Source organism: Phocoena sinus, chromosome 2 (assembly GCF_008692025.1).
Source record: "Phocoena sinus isolate mPhoSin1 chromosome 2, mPhoSin1.pri, whole genome shotgun sequence".
Classification (NCBI taxonomy): domain Eukaryota; kingdom Metazoa; phylum Chordata; class Mammalia; order Artiodactyla; family Phocoenidae; genus Phocoena; species Phocoena sinus.
The window spans coordinates 143869747-143888861 of NC_045764.1; the positions used below are offsets into that span (position 1 = coordinate 143869747).

The 19115-nt window shown below is 41.9% G+C and overlaps 2 protein-coding genes across 3 annotated transcripts in view; one reads left to right on the plus strand and one right to left on the minus strand.

Annotated features, from left to right (window-relative positions):
- The window catches only part of ARG2 (arginase 2), a 27401-nt gene extending 13602 nt beyond the window's left edge, over positions 1-13799 (plus strand). The window contains exons 3-8 of the mRNA XM_032621847.1: positions 5849-6026; positions 8453-8612; positions 9466-9560; positions 9737-9841; positions 10824-10960; positions 13317-13799. Coding sequence (XP_032477738.1) covers positions 5849-6026; positions 8453-8612; positions 9466-9560; positions 9737-9841; positions 10824-10960; positions 13317-13522 — 881 coding nt within the window. The 3' untranslated portion in view covers positions 13523-13799. The remainder of the gene's footprint in view (positions 1-5848; positions 6027-8452; positions 8613-9465; positions 9561-9736; positions 9842-10823; positions 10961-13316) is intronic.
- VTI1B (vesicle transport through interaction with t-SNAREs 1B) overlaps positions 9909-19115 on the minus strand; it is a 27084-nt gene continuing 17877 nt past the window's right edge. The window contains exons 4-6 of one of the 2 annotated variants that reach the window (XM_032621849.1): positions 17305-17478; positions 15661-15722; positions 13759-14084 (exon numbers count right to left, since the gene is read on the minus strand). In XM_032621849.1, the coding sequence (XP_032477740.1) occupies positions 13988-14084; positions 15661-15722; positions 17305-17478 (333 nt within the window). In that variant the 3' untranslated portion in view covers positions 13759-13987. Of the gene's footprint in view, positions 9920-13758; positions 14085-15660; positions 15723-17259; positions 17479-19115 lie in introns of those variants that run through there. The other variant, XM_032621850.1, reaches the window with a different exon arrangement.

The window sequence follows — 19115 nt, forward strand, 5'->3', positions numbered from 1 at the left end:
CACATCTGGACTGGTTAACTGGCAGAGCTGTAGTCACTAGCCCTTTAAATCCTTTCTGGAACAACTTGGAGCATCAAGAATTTAAAGAAGAAAGATCACATATTCTAAAAAGCAGTACTTTAGCCCCAGGGATTGTTGCTGTCTCTTCCCGTGGTTAGATACTGGAGTAGCTTGAAGTTTTGTCAGCATGTTAACAACAGATTTTTTTCTCAGAGAATCTTAACCGTCTTGTTCTGCACGAGGGAAAGTGGTTCTGTCACAGTGACCCATGAAGCCAGAGGAACCCTCCTCTTACCTCTGCCCCTGCTTGCGCTGGAACCAGGCTGTCAGGGTGCCATCAGCTGACAGTGTGCCCAAGAAAGCCTGAGTTGGCTCACCATGGTCTTGGAGGTGCTTGGAGGGTTGACATGAGTTGGGTTCAGAGGGGCATACATTACTAAGCCTATCCTCAGCAAGTGGTACACTGTTCTTCTTCGACAAGTTAAGATGTGGCTGGAGAACCAATTAGCAGGAAACATAAATGGTGTTGCAAGTTATCTCAGTTACATGTCTTGAGCCAAACTTTTGGGTTTGTTTTGTATTGGGATTTTTTACTCAAGGATCATATTCACGCAAAGGCATCTATTAACATCACATCTGTATCAGCTGATCTTGAGGTAAACTCCGATAGATGTTAGATGGCCATGTCTGAAGTGACTGGCCTGGATGCCCGGGGTCACCTTCCATCCTTGAGCCCCTAGTGCCACTGTCCTTGGTCTTCCTCATCCATGGTCTTCACTGCCTCTGAGAACACCTCCTGTTGAACAGGAGAACAGAGTGGGGAGGAAGCGAGTGTCGAGAGGGTTGGTTGGAGCAGTCTTATGAGGGGCTTTGAAGAAGTGAACTAGAACAAATAGGTATACTTGTGTGATATGATTTCTTTCCCTAAAGCACCAAACTTCTTTTGGAGGCTGGGTCTAAGGAAGCAAAGAGCTGATTCTTAGATACCCCAGGACACATGGTTCTTGAGGTTGTACAGCCTCTGGGAGTTAAATGCACTAAACAAAATTCAGACCCTTGCATTTTATTGGTGGTAGCCAAATGAGTTTACCTTATATAACAGTCTCTTCAAAGGTTATTACCCAAATCACATTTTAGGGATAAGAGAAATTCTGCCTACTTCAAATGACCTGAATTAACTGGCATTCCTTTCCTAGTTTACAGTAACACTGCAACTGTTTTCAGTAGGCTGGTCTTCCAGGTACAACTTTGAGGTTCTAAGAGTTAGCAGATGCCATCCTTTAAAATACTGGGAACTCCCTTTCTGTGGGATGAAATCTGCTGTGTACAATATTTGAGTCTATAACTTTAAGAGCCACCAGTGTTCTCTCAGCACCAAATGAGAACTCAGAGTCTTTGTTTTTCTGCATGTTTCACTGACTTGTTATTCCTGACAAATCATAAACATTCATCCTATTCAAGGACAGTTCGAAAAACTGTACACTAATAGACTCTTAGATTTTCTCCAAGTCTAATATTCTGCCAGTGAGCTACCTGTGGCTTGGCAGACACGCCCGTGTGTCAGCCCACCTCAAAACCCACCTCTCTTGACTTGCTGGGAGGCTTGGGAGCAGCTGGAGCTATCTGTAAGTGGAAGTCAGAGCAGCAGAGAGAATGCGCTACCCTTATGCTATCAAAATGCCTGCTCACTCATTCTTTCGTGAGTCTCTAACCAAAGGAGGATTCAGGCTTGTTCTAAACAGTTGGAGCTATTTAACTTTGCTGAATTTCTTCCTCCGAAGTATGTGGATAATCATACCAGCAGAGGAAGTAAGGATTAGTAGCTATTGTAAAGCATCTAGCTAGCACTGTGTGGTGTGTGGAGAGAGACAGTTTTGTTCCTTTTCCTTCTTTCCTGTCACTGACTTCTTTCAAGGATTCACTGGTGATGAGGGCCCTGAAATAGAAGTGCTGTCCACAGACACTGCTAACGTCAGATAGGGCTGTTTGGATTTCTTCCGGTTGCATCATTCTGTGGATGCACTTGTGTACTTGTTCCACTCCAGTGGAACCTGAGAGGTTTATCAAGGCCAAAAGTAACAACCGGGCCTAAAAGATCAGAGTAGTAGTCAGTGTATTTTTATTACCAGCACTGGGGAGAGAAGCAGTGAGGTGGTGCCAGTGTATACAGAGCTTGACTTTTTCCCACTGCAAATGAAAAATGAGAGCCCTTTCCAGTCGGTTCCAAATGTGTTTGGTATGAGAGCTTCCTTGGAAGTTTCAGGTTTATTTCATCCTACAATGCCTTCTAAAAGAGGAAAGAGCAGCAATGAAATATTATGTCTCATCTGATTTAGACTTGCAGATGAGTTGACCTGAAGCACAAGAAGTTTGAGAAAGGGACAGCTCTCTCCAGTATGATAGATATTCCATGTTATAAGATTTGCTTTTTTCACTATTATTCCAAGATTCTTTAAAATCAGTGAGACCATTTACCTTTTGAACTAGAAGAACTTGCCATTGCACTCTGCTAAGGTAATTGCTTTATCCTTACCCAGTTCATCCTTAACAAAAAATTAACCTCCCATCAGCCTCTCTACTCCTCAAACACTGGCCTACGGGTCACAATTCATGTTCCCTATAACCTCCTTTCACTCCTTTAGCACTCACTCATTGTCCCTCGTCCTTACCAGGAATTTAATGTGGAAATCAAAGAGCAGAGTTGGGAGTCATATAAGGTGGGCCACTCAGGGCCTCTCAAGGTATTGATCCCTTCAGGGGGTCTGGCCCTCAGCTCTGTGGGTCCAGGAACAGAAGTCTTGAAGTGTGCAGAGTTTATCAGGCTTTCAGACCCAGAGACTCGTGCTAACCATGATGTATAAGCCCAAATGCCCGTGCGTAGTTTCAGTGATCAAGAGACCTTCTGGCATCCACTGTCAGGAAGCCCTCTTGCTGGTATGAGGGCAACTGAGAAACTAAGTGAATAAGCAGAAGGCTGTTTGGTGAGCAAGGAGTTGGAACCCACCATCCAGGCTGTGAATTAAGCTGGTGATTCACTCCACAGAGTTATATGTTTAATGACCAAAATACCTTTATGAAATTCAGTCTCTCTTCCATGGCGAGTGTTGCTGTAAGACTATCAAATTCTCTTAAGTTCCCTTTTTAAGCTTTCTGCAGCTTTATTCTGATAAGTAAATAATAGCCCAGTTTGTACTGTTTTCTGTCATACTTATCTAAGTCTACATCCTAGATTCCATGACTGGACTTGGTGTTCCCCAAGTTCTACCACTTAACCACCAGGATGATCACTTTAATTCACATGTATTTCTTATTGGTCATGGAAGGATTAAATGAGTTAGCCTTCAAAAATTAATATTAACATTATTATTCAATTAGATTATAAACCTTTTCTAATTATACACCTAATATAAAACGCCAGTCAAGCCACGGCATCTTGCACCTAGAGATGCTGAGATAAATATGGATATGGAAGTTAAGACATCAAGTATAGGCACTGCCATTCAAATCTGTCCAGCTCAAGACTGTGGTGCAACAATGGCAAGACCTGATATTGACTTGAAAGTTAAAGCTTCATTTCTCTTAAATCTAAAGTGTCCTTCCATATTTCGAGATTTAGTAAAATGCATTGTGATGTTACTCGTGGCTTTTTTCTTTTTAAAAGATTTTAAGAAGATTTTTATAGATGTTTTATTTATTTTTTCTCTTGGTTCTCAATGTCTTTGGCCTGTTTTCATGTTCTTCTACCTTCAGTACCTTTCCTTCTTATTTAGTCATCCAGATCTTGGTGGTGACCCCTCGGTTGGGTTTATGTTCCAGACCATTGCTTCTCAAATCTCTACATTCTCTCAGAAGTTTGGCTTTGGATTGAGTTTGGGTTCAAGAGGTAAAGCTCAAACTGTACAATTTATATGCAAGATCGGTCTGTGCTAGTCTTAATACAAATCTTTAATACAAGTCTCTGCAAACATTCAGATGTCTATACTGTGACCACTTGCCCCTCCCCTCAACATACCTGGTTTGAGAAACAGGCCCATAAGAATACAATCTATGCTAACGTTCTGTTTGCACAAATCCTTTGGTAGTGTTGGATTACTTAGTCCTCACCCTAAATCCAACCAATTTATTGATATAAGTGGTTAAGATTGAAAGACTGGTACTTACACTAAAGATTAACATGTAGTGACTAATGTCATAATTTGCTGGAATATGTGAAACCCGGGTGGGAAAATAGTACAGCTTACTGTCAGAATATACCACTAGTTCATTCTGTTTGTTTGTTTCAAAGAGAAGTCTGTGCCTTTACTGGCCGAACAGGCTACTCAAGGTGGATGAAGCAGGAGGAGTGGGTGGCTCTGTGCTTCATAGGCTTGTAGGTGATAGAGAACTCGCCCAGGTAGTGGCCAATAATCTTGGGCTTGGTTTCCACCTGGGTGAAGGTCTTGCACGCCCACCATCTGGGCAGGATGATCTTCAGCACCTACAGCTTCTCTGTGGGCCGTGCCCCCAGGCTGGCCCTGCCCAGGTGCTTCTGCCACAGCCGCAGGGCACTGTGCAGCTGTGTCACTGTGTCAACAGGTCCAGTGCCTGGTCTAGGTGCTCACCAAAGTGGACGAACTTGCAGAAGGTCCACTGCTGCTTCTGCTCCACTTCTGCCACCTTGTTGGCTCCTTGGAGAGGACTCTTTTTTTATTTAATTTTATTTATTTAGGCTGCACCAGGTCTTAGTTGCAGCACGCGGGATTATCGCTGTGGCACGTGGACTCCTTAGTTGCGGCATGCATGCAGAATCTAGTTCCCCCACCAGGGATCGAACCCGGGCCCTCTGCATTGGGAGTGCGGAGTCTTACCCACGGGACCACCGGGGAAGTACCTTGGAGAGGACTCTTTAGTTCTTAAAGTGTCAGAATCAAGAGAGAATCGTTGAGATACAAACCGCAGAGTCAAGAATACACACTTTGCGGCAGACGGCCTGAATTTGGATCCTGATTCTGGCACCTAGCAACTGTGTGACCTTGGGACCTTGCTTCAGTTCCCTCAGCTAGAGAAGGGCATACTGTAGCTGCCCAATAGGACTGTTGTGAGGCTTAAGAATTTCTGTTGAGCAGCTGGAACAGTGTTTGGGATCTTGTAAGTAATAACTGTTAAAGCATCCTAAAATTAAGAAATATTTAGGTCCTCAGACTGGCCTTTTATTTTTTTCGTTTTTGGTTTTGTTTTGCGGTACGCGGGCCTCTCACTGTTGTGGCCTCTCCCATTGTGGAGCACAGGCTCCGGACGCGCAGGCTCAGCGGCCATGGCTCACGGGCCCAGCCACTCCGCGGCATGTGGGATCCTCCTGGACCGGGGCACGAACCCGTGTTCCCTGCATCGGCAGGCGGACCCTCAACCACTGCGCCACCAGGGAAGCCCTGGCCTTTTATTTAAAAAAAAAAAAAGTTTGTAATGTGAAAATTCCTAAGTATGTTTCTTTGTCCTAAATTAACAATACTTAATTTTCTTAATATCCTGCCAGTTCCTCTCGGTATTTCATTTTCACTCTGTAACTCAGGGATATCTGAGGTCTTACAAATTGCTACCAGTTTTGTGATTGTTAGGTTAAGTTAGTGAACATTTCTGGGCTTTACTTTCTAAAACCCAGCTTTTTTATCTGCAAAATGGTGTTCCTAACAGGATCTACCCCACAGGATTGCTGGGAGGACTGGGAGAATCCTGCCACTGTCATGTGACGTTTTGAGTTACCATGACAATAAGTATGATGTGTACTTTGTCACAGTTATTATTTGTGGCCCAGGCCAGTAAGAGCTGTAATAACATATATTATAATTAATCTTGTCATCCCTGTTTCTAGGCTGCCACCTTAAAGACTTCGGAGACTTGAGTTTTACCCCAGTTCCCAAAGATGATCTCTATAATAACTTGATAGTGAATCCTCGCTCAGTGGGCCTTGCCAACCAGGAACTAGCAGAGGTGGTTAGTAGAGCAGTGTCAGGTGGCTACAGCTGTGTCACCGTGGGAGGAGACCACAGGTAAGCTGGGAGCCAGGGGTGGTGGAGGGGCTGGATTGCATCAGCCCATCAATTAGCTTCTTTGTCTCACTTTCCCCATTTAGAGTAAAATACCCTTTCGAATTTTTAGGGTATAACGTGCATAGTATTTTCATGTCTAAGATCATGAACCACTGGAGAAAATATCACGTAGTATAAGTGCAGAGTTAAACTAAGCAAAGTTTTTAGACAGTATGTTTCATGCTTATTTCTTGGAAAGCTTTCTTAAAACTGTCTCATGACTTTCATTTTGGTTATTTAGGAGAATTGGAGGGATCTATTGATAGGCTGAATTTGGGCTTTTTTTTTTTTTTTTAAAGCATTTCTGCTAATAGGTTTGTTAGAAATGCCCCACTTGGCATGTGAATACATTCTCTACCCTGCACCGTATTGTATTAGCCTCCCTAGGTGGCTAATACATTAGATCCTTCTTCTCAGTGAATCAGCATACACTTTATCGAGCACTGTTCCGATGAGTTCTCAAGCAGTGCTAAGGATTATGGGAAACTTGTGATCTATTAGGATTAAATGAAATAAATACACATGGAATGAAAAAAATATTGAATCCTACATCTCAGAAGGAAGAGATCAGTCTAGGCTAGAGTAGTCAGATTTCACAGGGAAGTGTGATTTGAGCTAAGTAATGAAGAATTTTTTGGTAGAAAAGAAAAATGGCATTGAAGCACTAGGAATATCAAGCACTTCATACATATTCTCAGTTAATCCTCAAAATAATGCAATGAGGCAGATACAATTTTATCTAATTCACTGCTGGGTACACTGAGGGACAGAGGTTAGATAACTTACCCAAGGTCTTAGGGCCAGGAAGTAGCAGAGCTGGGATTCAAGTCCATTGTGACCTCTATGGGCAATTAAATTTTCTTTTGAGATCTAATCTAGCAACTTCCCCTGAGGTACTCAGAGAGCTTCTCAGATCACTTAATGGAACTGCAAATGCAGGTAGGTTCCTCATCAAGAATAAAATTTTAAGTAGACTAAGAAAGTCAGTCACAGGTTCTCTACTGCAATTGATTAAATAACCCAAGGGTGGATCTCTTGTCTCTTAGCTCAGTGCTCAAAGTCCATTTATTGTCTCTCTTCTGGTCAGCATACTATCTGGGGACTGCTTATTACTGTAATTATCATAATCCTTGCTTTTCCTTTTGTTTCTGTCTAGATTGCAGCTCTATCACTGCTCCCTGTTTCCTGTTCAGTGCTAAAACCTAGGCTGTCTGGAAGATTCTAGAAAGGAAGGGATGTGTGTATAACCTGAACAGCTGTTGAATATTTTAAAGGAAGAGGCATTTTTAGGTCACTCAGCTCCCTTTAATAGTACAACATTCACTACTGCTTTAATCGTCACACCAACTCTGGCTGAAACAGGCTAAGATTATTATCCCTATCTTCTAGAAAGGGAAACTGCGGTCTAGATAGATAGTCTTGCCCTATTTCACACATTTCTTCCTAGAAAGACCCCCAATATTCTGACTTAATCCAGTGCTTTTAGCGCCAGACCATGCTAGCTCTCGAAAAGGTCCTATGTGGGACATGGAGCTTAAAATGCTACCTCAGGCTGTACTGATCAGGAAAGATGACTGTAGTTAGTTCCTAAGATGCTTAAGCTGCATTTCTCATCTATGTCAAATTCTTTGCTTCCTAGGAAGCCTGGGCAGCTTTCCAAGCACAATTTCAAAAGCTATATTCCTACAGGTCAGACGGGACAGTTGGCTAATGCAAGCGGAGATCAAGGACAAAGCAAAAACCAGAAACACTTAATGATATTTGCATGCCATGCTAATGTATATAAGATAACATGGAAATAAACTTCTACTTTATTCAGTGATCTAATGAGGTCTTTAATTGGGTTGCCCTGTTAACTTTGATGTCTTTAAAAACTTTGACTTGTTTTAGGAAATATCACATAATCTTTCTAAACAGCTGTAATACTAATTTTTATCCTTAACAAGTTAATATAACTGATTCTTTAAAAGTAATTAGATCTCCCTGGTCTCTCAAAAGGTATTAAGTAGTATTAGTGAGTTGTTACATACAGCCCATATCATTTAACAGGATTTCATCTGTTGAACAAATATTTTGGGTCCTTTTCTGGGCCAAGGCTAATGGATCCAATTAAAGGGATTTGGGGGCAGCAATGACACCTGTCACACTACAAGGATAACCAGTTGTCAGCTTTGAATCTTTAGAGCCTTCCATTTCTCCCTGTCTCTCTCTCTCAAGTCTCATCTTTGGGAACACAGTCCCAGGGACTCTGTCTCATCCAAATCCAGCCTCAATCTAGGGCCTTGCCTTTGCCCTGAGGACACAGTGTGAGCTGTGTTGGCTGAAGGTATTTGTTAGTGATGCTTGCCAAGCGGAAGGCCTTTAATATTACTGTTTGTTCTTTGCAGCCTGGCAATCGGTACCATTAGTGGGCACGCCCGGCACTGCCCAGACCTTTGTGTGATCTGGGTTGATGCCCATGCTGACATCAATACACCCCTCACCACTTCATCTGGAAATCTCCACGGACAGCCAGTTTCATTTCTCCTCAAAGAACTACAGGACAAGGTTAGTGGGCTGAAATGAAGAGAACGTTGAACAGCTTGCAAGGGTTATCCTGGGGCTTTGAGAGTCTAGTTCAGTAACATTTCTGTGAAGGATGAGTTTATGGTGGCTGTAGTAATGCTTACCACTCCTTCGTTTGTTCATCAAACATTATTTTGGACCAGACAGTCTAGATGCTGGGGGCATAAAGATGACTAGGACATGGTCCCTGTTCTTAGGGGGGGATCATAATCTCATAATAAAGGAATGTGGTGAGTGGGTAGTAACTCTAGTGATCTGATGCACTTACAGCCGGAAGACTTCTTGGTAAGAACCTCCTAGGACTCATTCTCAGACCCACTGGTCTAGAAGACAAGTAAAACCATGATTACGTCTAGGTAATCTTTTCCCAGGCTGTTCAGAAGACATGGGAGACCATGCTAGGCACAGACTAGAATCTGTGTATCCCTCCCCTCAGTGAGGGACCAAGTTAAACCAGGACAGTACAAAGGTTATTCACTAGGCAGAATTCACGTTTTGGTTGTTGGGGACTTGAAACGTAACCCAGTTGCCATCTCAAGAACCAATCTGTAAACAATTCAGTAGTGTGCAAAGAGATGGAAAGGCCTGATCAGCGGTATTCCTGCTATTTAGGTAAGTGAATGAGAAACCAAGGCCACCTTAGGAGTAGGTATTTTATTCTTCAGCTGCCCTTCTGAATCATTTCCACTTCTATCAGTTCCTTCCCAGATCAAGTGTGTCTGCTGCTTTACCCATATACTGTGGGTAAGAGGAGAAAGCACACTGGGAAGCACACGGGGACTATCTTGATGAGATCAAGAATCCTTGATGAATCCTGTTCATTCCTCCTTCATAGGTCCCACAACTCCCAGGATTTTCCTGGATCAAACCTTGCATCTCTTCTCCAAGTATTGTATACATTGGACTAAGAGATGTGGATCCTCCTGAACAGTAAGTTGATACATTAGAGTTGAGCTTTGGGCCTGTCCTGGCCACTAATGTTCCACTTGATGGGCTGTTTCTTGCCTTAACCTGTTGTAGGTCACTATGAAGACAACCCCCCGCCCCCCCACATTTGATTAAAAATGCTCTTTAAACTAAGGCTTCCTTCCTTTATATGTCACCAGTTTTATTTTAAAGAATTATGATATCCAGTACTTTTCCATGAGAGACATAGATCGACTTGGTATCCAGAAGGTCATGGAACAGACATTCGATCTGCTGATTGGCAAGTAAGTAACTACAATGGATAGCTACTTCTAGGTCCCAAAGGGAACAGGACAGATTCTCAGTGGGCAGTACACTTTAGCCTGTCTCTTGAGGATAATGACCTTTCTTTTAAAATAAAAGCAAAACATGTACATATAAAAAACTTCAGAATGGGAAAATATGAAATATAGGTCATATTTTTCTTCTGGGGTTGGGAGGGAAAACAGCTCTTATGAATTTCTCTTTCCATTTTTAATGCTTACCTTTTGAGAGGAGAAGCATTCACCTGTCCTCTTCTTCCCAGCCTCACTACTGCTTCATCTGAAAGTTTTATATTAAGCAAATCTTGGTAGTGTAGAAAGATGGGAGATGAATACTAATCAAATGCTAGTTAAGAACATTTTCCCAGTGCTGAGTCTTCATTTCTGGGTGATTAACTGTCACCTTGGTAGTATGCCATTTCTTAAGCTGTTAAGAAGTGCAAATAATTTACTGTATAGGTGTTTGCTGTATGTTAGCTTCAGCCACTGGACACCTGGGCTAAACAAGTCAGAAGTAGGAGACGGTAAGATTGCAAACATAAACTCAGAGTTAAGTTCAGAGCTGCTGTTATTCTCTCAGAGTACAACAGCAACTGCAACTGTAACCTAGATCAACCCAGCTTAAACTACAATCTGTCAGAACCCAAGTCCTATGGAAGTGAGGAATTCCCTCTATTGATAGTTCTTAATGTAAGAGCTCTGATGCCCAGGGTAAATCACAAATACAAATTGGCGTTAGTCTGTCTGAGCAAAGGGCAAAAGGCAAACAGAGCAAAGGGCAAAATTATGAAGTGGTGCGTAGGCATCTAACATACTCAATAGCTTCCAGAATAGGAAATCTGGAAATGTGCTGTATTAACAAAGTACTAGGATTAACAGCAACAAAATCAAGGAGTTGCAACTGTAGGAAGGACGAATGTCCAAGTACAGCCCAAATGACTATTCTTATTCTACTCCTTTCAAGAAGACAAAGGCCAATCCATCTGAGTTTTGATATTGATGCATTTGACCCTACGCTGGCTCCAGCCACAGGAACCCCTGTTGTAGGGGGACTGACCTATCGAGAAGGCATGTATATTACTGAGGAAGTACACAATACAGGTAAGCAGTGATCAACCTGCTAACTACATAATGTGCTGAAGCCTCTTGCCTGCCAGGGGATCTTTTCTACTATTATGTCACTGCCGACACTGTTTTTGCTTAAACGTCTATAGCTATAAGTCATGTGGTCAGGCTAATAAGGGACAGTCATTTAGAGGCATGTTTGGACCTGGCTTTATAACAAAATATGCCAAGGTAACACTGAATAAAAAATTGTCTGTCTACTTAAACGTGTAATAAATACAAGAATAAACTGCCAAACTGATGCAGTTCTTCGCATCTGAATTGTATAAAGGCAGATTAAGACTGAAAGCCAAGGCCAAATAGCTATAATTTTAAGCCTGACACTAAGAGGTTGGTTCATTGGGAGGTAAGAACGTCAAGTCAAAGCTTCTCCTGAAGATGTTTCAAAGCTGGACAATACCTTGGGTCCTTTCACGTAAGTCTTATACTAGGGCTTGTTTGATAGGACCTGTAATAGGGGGATACTGGAAGATGAATGGCTGACAAGAAGATGAATGGCTGACAGAAGATGAGTAAACTAAATGCAAGATCATCGAGAGTAGCTACAAGAGGTTACTATCCCACAACTCATACTCATTTGCAAACAGTTTCCATTTCTGTCAGAAAGCTTTTGGTTTTAAGGCTACTTTAAATGACCTCTCGTTGCAAAATTTAAGCAACTACCACATGGTACTTCAATACCACCTTGTGAAATTGGGGTCAAAATAGCATAGAGACCTCACACTGAAAGGTCCAGGACCATAGAAAACCCTTGACTAGCTGGGATAGATATGGAAATTGAGAAATGGTCTCCCTGGCTCTGGAGCCTACCAGAGCCTTAGGCACTAAAGAGAGGAGAAGAATGCTTGTCTATCAGATCTGACAGGGGCAAGATAGCCTTATTCTCAGACCCACAACTGTCGATGTTGTCAATTGTCCTTGGCCAGTGAACCTGGAAGTTCAATTCTCCATTCTGGTTCCCAGTAACACAACTTAGAGCACAGGCTGGTAACCTCTAGCACTTAGATGGGGCAGTGGTCATGCCGTGTCCCTCCCTCCCCTGCTGCAATGTTATTCTAAAAGGCTATCTGTCCTGACACTGTCAACTAGATAGATAAAGCAGTTTGCTTAAATTAATTTACAAGGTGGCAACAGTCTAGAAACATGGGTAATATATATTTTTAATAGCTTGTACCCTCTTGATTTACTTCTGGGCTATGAAAAGTCCACATCTAGTCAGTGGAAATCGGACACACAAGCCGTCAGACACAGATGAACGTGCAGGCAGGGACTGGTGGAAACGCTACAGTAACCTACCTGCTCATTGTAGTTTTGCACAGCGCACTGAACTCTGCATTGCTAATAAGGGACGGCACACTGAGCGGATGTAATAGCACCGAACATAACATGTATCGGTACTATAATGTAATATTGGTAAACCAATAGGTGTATTCACCCCTGCTTCCAGGCTTTATGGCCGCCCTAAATATTCGGATACTTATATTCTCCAGTGCTAGTTTCTTCAGATGACTCTTGCAGGAGGTAGATTAACTTCATCCAGAATAACCAACTATATATACCCAGAACTATATATATATGTATGTACGTACGTACGTACGTATGTACTGGGGTGGTGGTGGAGGGCAGGTCTGGATAGATTCTTTTCTGGTCTAATCTTCCCATCTCAAACCCTTTGGCACAAGTTCCCAAACTGTCACAGAAGGTAACTGGAGTTCAAATTAAAGTATGACCAAGTCTTCCCTTGACTAAGTGCAAGATGCTGGGTTAGTCTGATGGGAGACCTAAAAACTGTGTCCGAAGTGGAACCTGCCCTCAGAGCTCAGGGGTGAGAGTGAGATATGCAGTAATAACTATACTTTAGGGCACATGGTGCCTTAAGAGATACAGATGCAGCAGAAGAGTTCAAAAGTGGGAACCGTGCTCTGGCTAGTGAGATGTGAGAGATCTGCTCTTCATGCAACTACAAGCAGGCATCTAGGAGGGCCCAGAAACACTGGAAATTTTCCCGACTAGGTTGGAAACTCTTGCTACCACCCCCCTACCCCCCACCCCGACCCAGCTCCTACCCGAACCGGAAAGCCTGTCAGCTATGCCTGTTACGTTCACTGAACAGGGATAATTGATTTTATTACCTTAAAAGGTTTCTTTCAGTCCTACTCTGGTATATGAGTGTTTTTAACTTAAATTCATGCCCAAGAGAATGAGGAATAAGGGGCTTCCTGACGGTGGATAATTTTATAGAAAATAACTTGTTTTTTACCTTAGCTTGTTCTACCCAGGTGGGACGACTCTCACTGAAAGTAGTTTTTTTGGTCATACTTTGTTCTTTCAGGGTTGCTCTCGGCACTGGATCTTGTGGAAGTCAATCCTCGGTTGGCTGCGTCAGAGGAAGAGGCCAAGGCTACAGCCAGCCTGGCAGTGGATGTGATTGCTTCAAGTTTTGGGCAGACAAGGGAGGGAGGGCACATTGTCTATGACCAACTTCCTACTCCTAGTTCACCAGATGAATCGGAAAGTGAAGAACGTGTAAGAATTTAGGAAATACTGTGCGCGACACGTGTCTGTCTGTCGCAATGGGCATTCCAGAGTTGGGAGGCATTTGTGGTGACAGATACTAAATGATCGTCTGGGTCAGTACTGCCTTAATGAGAACATTTGTGCATTCTCACAATTGTAAAGTTTCCTTCCCCTTCATTCTGGTGACCGATAATACTACTGTAAATGTATTTGGTTTTTTTGAAGCTCACAGGGTATTAATATGTTAGAGCACTATGTAAACTTAAAGAAGTCATAAACAGCATTTACTACCTTGGTATATCATACTGGTCTTATTGCTGTTCCTTCACATTTAAGTGGTTTTCCATCTTCCTCCCTCCTCCCACAGTCTGGCTACACAGTGCCTTCTTGAACCGTTAGCTCACAGCAACAGTAAGATTTTTCCACGTCTCTAACACCATTCACAGAGTCACAGTCCTGGTCCACAAACCGTTCCCTGTAGGAGGTTCAGTGCTTGCGAAAGAATCTGTAATAAACCAGGCCTCCCAGGATGGCTAGCTCCAGTAAGATGACAATGGAAAGTAGCAGCTTGTTGGTTGTCACTCTACAAGGAGAAGCAAAGTGGGATGTAGTCAGAAGTCTGGATAACCTATTTCTTTCCATTCTTTCTTAATACTTAGGGGTTTGACCTGGGGCCAAGGCCAGACACTGTGAGGCAGACTGAATTTTTGATCACGTAGCCACTTAGTATTACCAGCTAAAGAAACTTATAAATAATTACTACCTACCTCACAGAAATATTGAAAATTGGGGCAATAGATACCAAAGCATATAAATGTTTTTTCTACAATGTCTTCAAATGGTGGTTAGTACTTCACTTTAAAAAGTTTTTCTATGAGCAGCTAGTTCGAAAAATATTAAATATACATATGAAGAAGTACACCATTTCTGAAATCAGGTTGAATCATATTTCAAAACAGCAGAAATATAAACTCACTAACCATCTAGAGCTGCACTGATTGATTACATAATACAGCTGTGAGCACACATTAGGAGAAGGGTTGGCGACAGACACTCCAGTGCTGAAGTCCAGCTCGGGTGGGGAGAGGGGTTCCTGCTTCAGGATAAGTAACTAACTAGAAGCTGAGTAGTGCCTTTCAATCTCTTGTGAACTTCTTGCCCTTTTTACTTTCTTCCTCTATGGGTACCTCTATAAATTTACTATAAAAGTAAATTTTTTGAAGCTCGTATACTCTTTTCTTAACACAAAAAATCTCATCACTCTAAACTGAATGTATTTCCCTATTCCACAAGGAATTTGCCACCGTTTAGGAAAATCTCACGCTCCTGCTTGTTTCATGACTCGGCTGTAGTTTGTTTCATGCATACCTACACCCACTTACCCCAAATTCAGCCTCAGTGGCAATACTTCCTTTCTGCCCCTGGTTTTGTTGCTGTCAGCACTTAACGTTTTTTGTATTTTTTTAAGTCAATTCCTACTAACAAGACAGAACTCCCAAATAAGGGGTTGACTCCCATGAAGGGCAAGCAGAGCCAAAAGCAAGTACGAAGCAGTAGCAGTGAAAAGTTTTCTAATTAAGTTTTTACAGATTTATTCCCAGGAATATGAAGCTCTATTCCCATGTGCTGTCTTCTCTAAGGAAAGTAAGCTGGGATTACAAGTCCTTCCAGGGACTTCCCTGGTGGTGCAGTGGTTAAGAATCTGCCTTCAATGCAGGGGATGCGGGTTCGATCTCTGGTCGGGGAACTAAGATCCCACATGCTGCGGGGCAACTAAGCCTGCGCGCTGAAACTACTGAGCCTGCGCACCACAACCAGAGAGAAGCCCACGCACTGCAACTACTGAGCGCGTGTACAGTAACAAAAAAAAAACCCCGCATGCCGCAACGGAGAGCCTGCGCGCTGCAACTAAGACCCAAAGCAGCCAAATAAATAAATAAAAGTCCTTCCCAATGGACAAAGTTTCCACTGCTCTAAATCAGAGCAGTATATATACTTTTAACAAAGGACTTTGTCCTGGGATATTTAACTATACGATATTTTTTATTTCTTCTGCTTTATTAGCACCTTTGCTAGTCACTGTTTAAAGCTTTGACATTCTTGGTTGAAAGATATTAGAATTAAGAGAAATTAATCTTGTGACTATTTTAAAAACTTACTTTCTGGACATTGAACGGAGAATCTTCCGACTTTTGCTCAAGTTTTCACCTGTGTTTACCAGCTGAGAAGAGAAAATAGCCATTATTTCCCCCTTCTTTCGAAAGTACACACTATAGAATTGAACATTCCTAAATTGACAGTGGGCATTAAGGGGTATATGTTGAAAAACTCCCAGAAATCAAATCAATTTAAATGATGGCCTCTGCATATAAGCAGAAGAAACTGGAAAGGATAATATAGTTTAGTACTCATCAAGTAGGCCTAGGAATTATTACATCCCAAGGTTGCTGTGGGGAGACTTCTGGGACTGGCCTAATCTTTCACCTTGACTACTCAAAACAAAGTCTTCAAGTGTACCTGCCAGTAACTGACGTAACTGAGCAACTTAAGATTTGAATTTCATCAGCCAAACTCCAGAAGAGCCTCTTGAGTTAATGTTTGTTTTTGCAGGCTGGTGGACTACCATTTTTGCGATCTGGTTCTTTCTCCTTTTTTCTTTATCCCTTTAAGAGACACACTGAATTGTGAAAGGAATTAAATATTTTTTTAAAGCCTTTTTTATTCCCTTTTGGTTGCCTGTTACTAATCTATATAGCTGGAGGATATTTCAACAGATCCCACCTGCCATCTGTTCCTGTTCCCCAGCGACCTTGTTAAGTTGATCTCTCAGCTCATTTCTCAGCTTTTAAGTTCAACTAATCCACCTGGTTAAGTTCAGAAGTGAAAAAAACACACAATCTGTAAAACAAATTACCTTCTCTACAGCTTAACTTGAATTCGGTACTTTATTGTGGATTTTCACTAAGGAGGGAAGGGGGCATCATTTTGACTTAATTTTAAGAATGGAGAATTACAGCTACTAAGCTGGAAAAATCAGTGTGGGGATTTCAGATGATTTTCTCATATATCTAAGTCTTGCCCACAGTATCTGTTTTTCAGTTTGGATCTGCCTCACGCTCTTTAAGAATACAGCATCCATTGGCAAGTTGTACTATTTTAAAATTCCTTTGCAGATGGTACAGAAAGGAAGGAAGGAATTGTTTTCCAGAGCCTCTTAGAGTGTAGTAGATTAGACACCACAGTATAGTCATCATTTGGCCTGAGTATTTGTTTTCTTCTCACAATGATCTGCCTTACCTTAGGTAACAGTAAAGAGTTACAGCCCAGAATTGGGCTGTAAATCTGTAAATTGTCAGTAGTACTATTTTATGACATGTGGAAAATAGCCTTGGCTCTAAATGACATGAAAGCATCATCTACTTAAAGAGATCTTAGCTTTCCTAAGAATAGCAGATGTTCTACTAGACATATGAGAAATGAAAATCTGATTCATAATACAGGACCTAGTAAAAGGATGGAGTGGCTACAATCTTATTTGACAATCTTCAATAAATGCAGAAATTGGATTTCTGCAGTCCACCCCCCTGCCCCCCCCCCATGACTTCTAAATCTTAGAAGTAAAATTACTTCCAAGGGATATCTTTCAGCCAAGCAAACTACAGACAGAGAAAAGAGTAAGAACCTAAAAGGTCATACCCTGAATTTGGAACTGTGGTAGCTTCTGGCACCAGCAAGGCATCAGGGTGTAACGGGCCCACCTACTTTCCCCACTCTTGCCCCTCTCCCCATCCACTCAGACTTACTCTACTCTTGGTACGTTCCAACTGTTCACGTTGCTCCCCCAGTTCTTCTATGATTTCTGAGCCAATCTGGTCAGTCTCTGCAGCAATCCGATGAGAACGCTCAATACTCTGGGTGGCCCGGTTCAGGCTGTCAGTGCCTTGCAGAAGCAATGCCCTTTGAGGCTGTAGCCGATTCTGATAGCAGTATGGAAGGGAAATGTTATACTTCTTCCATTGTAAATGAAGTTATAAGAAGGAATATCGTGTGCAATAATTTTCATTACTTTTAAGGCAACCAAAGATGCTAACAAATCAAACTAAAAGAGAACCTGGGATTCAATCTAGGATCATAATACCTCCCAATTCACTGCTTCTTACACTTAAGTGAGGCAAGAAAAGGATTAAACACATCAGAGCATTTTCCCTGTGCTCCTGATGAATTTGAACTGGTTCATGTGCTTTCTGGACTAGCAACTTCTGAGAGGCAATGGCCCTGATGTGGGGTACAGTAGCTTCCCCAAAATGCATACAGCCTGTAATTTTGAGAGAGCAAACCAACTGAACTCTACCGCCCTAGAAATAGTTTAATTCACTGAAAATGCCCACTGATTGGTATTGAGGATTGAGGGACCATGAATAAGCTATTTGTTTTCAGCACATATAGAACTCATTGAAAAGTGTGAGACACTACCACATTCTGGGAAAAAAGTGGCTACACTCTTGGTAAGCCTCCAAAAGAATTTCACCTTAGGCCAAGCACAGAAAACAAAAACTGAAGTTGTTGCACTGGTGATTTGCTCTCAGGGAAGGTAATATCTGGAGCCAAAAAAGCTGCCCTAATTTCCCGAGCACCCTATTTCTAAATCTCCACCAAAGTTTTATTCCACCTATAATCCTAAGCACAGAAGGCATAAGGACAGAAGTAGCCTTTGTCAGGCCAGAAATAACCACTGACAGAAATGGATGCAGCTCTAAGTTCTCAGCTATTCAAAGCACGCATGTGCACACACTCAAAAAAGAGCTGGCTCACAAGGCCTATTACTGAGCAGGTGACTATTAGCACTAGATCCCACCACCAAGAAGGCAAAAGATGCATCCCCAGATCAGGAGCAACAAGAAGGCTTTTCAGTTCATATATGGCATATGAACAAGTGGATGAGGAAACCACTGAATAAGGCTGAAATAAATCCCAGTTACATTGGCTTATAAAGCAGCAGGAAAAAGGGTTTTGAAAAATAAAAGATGGGGATTTTCAACTGATTAGGCTTAAGAAAGAGCAGGAAGAGACAGTAAGGTCACACAAATCAACCCCAGATTCGGAACAATAATTCTACTGCAGGTGGTTTGTATCTCTAAATAGTTTCTGAAACTAATAATTTTAAAGCAAAATTATTATTTGGAATTATCTTCCCCCTTTTTGTTTTCAGGGCTTTTTGGGTCACAAATGACCAAAGTCACTATACACCTTTCATCTCACTTTAACAAGCTCTACTTGCCAGCCTTTTCTCACCCTCCTTTCACAAGTGAATTTTGAAAATTTAACATTCTCAAATACTCTAGTTTTGACATCAGGAATGTTAGGCTAGTATCATTTGAATATCTCTTAAACTATATTCAGGATGTATCATGAAATAGGATTTGTTTAAAATTGTGCCATTAGCCTTTCTACATCCGTGCAGTCTGCACTTGTGGGCCCTGTTCACTTCTCTCCCACATTACTGGTCAGGCCATTTCTACTTTGTGCTGTGGAATATAATCCCAAATGTAACACATAAAATTTAATCTTTGTGAAGTTTTATTCCTTTAACTATGCTCTCTAGACAGTTTGAGAA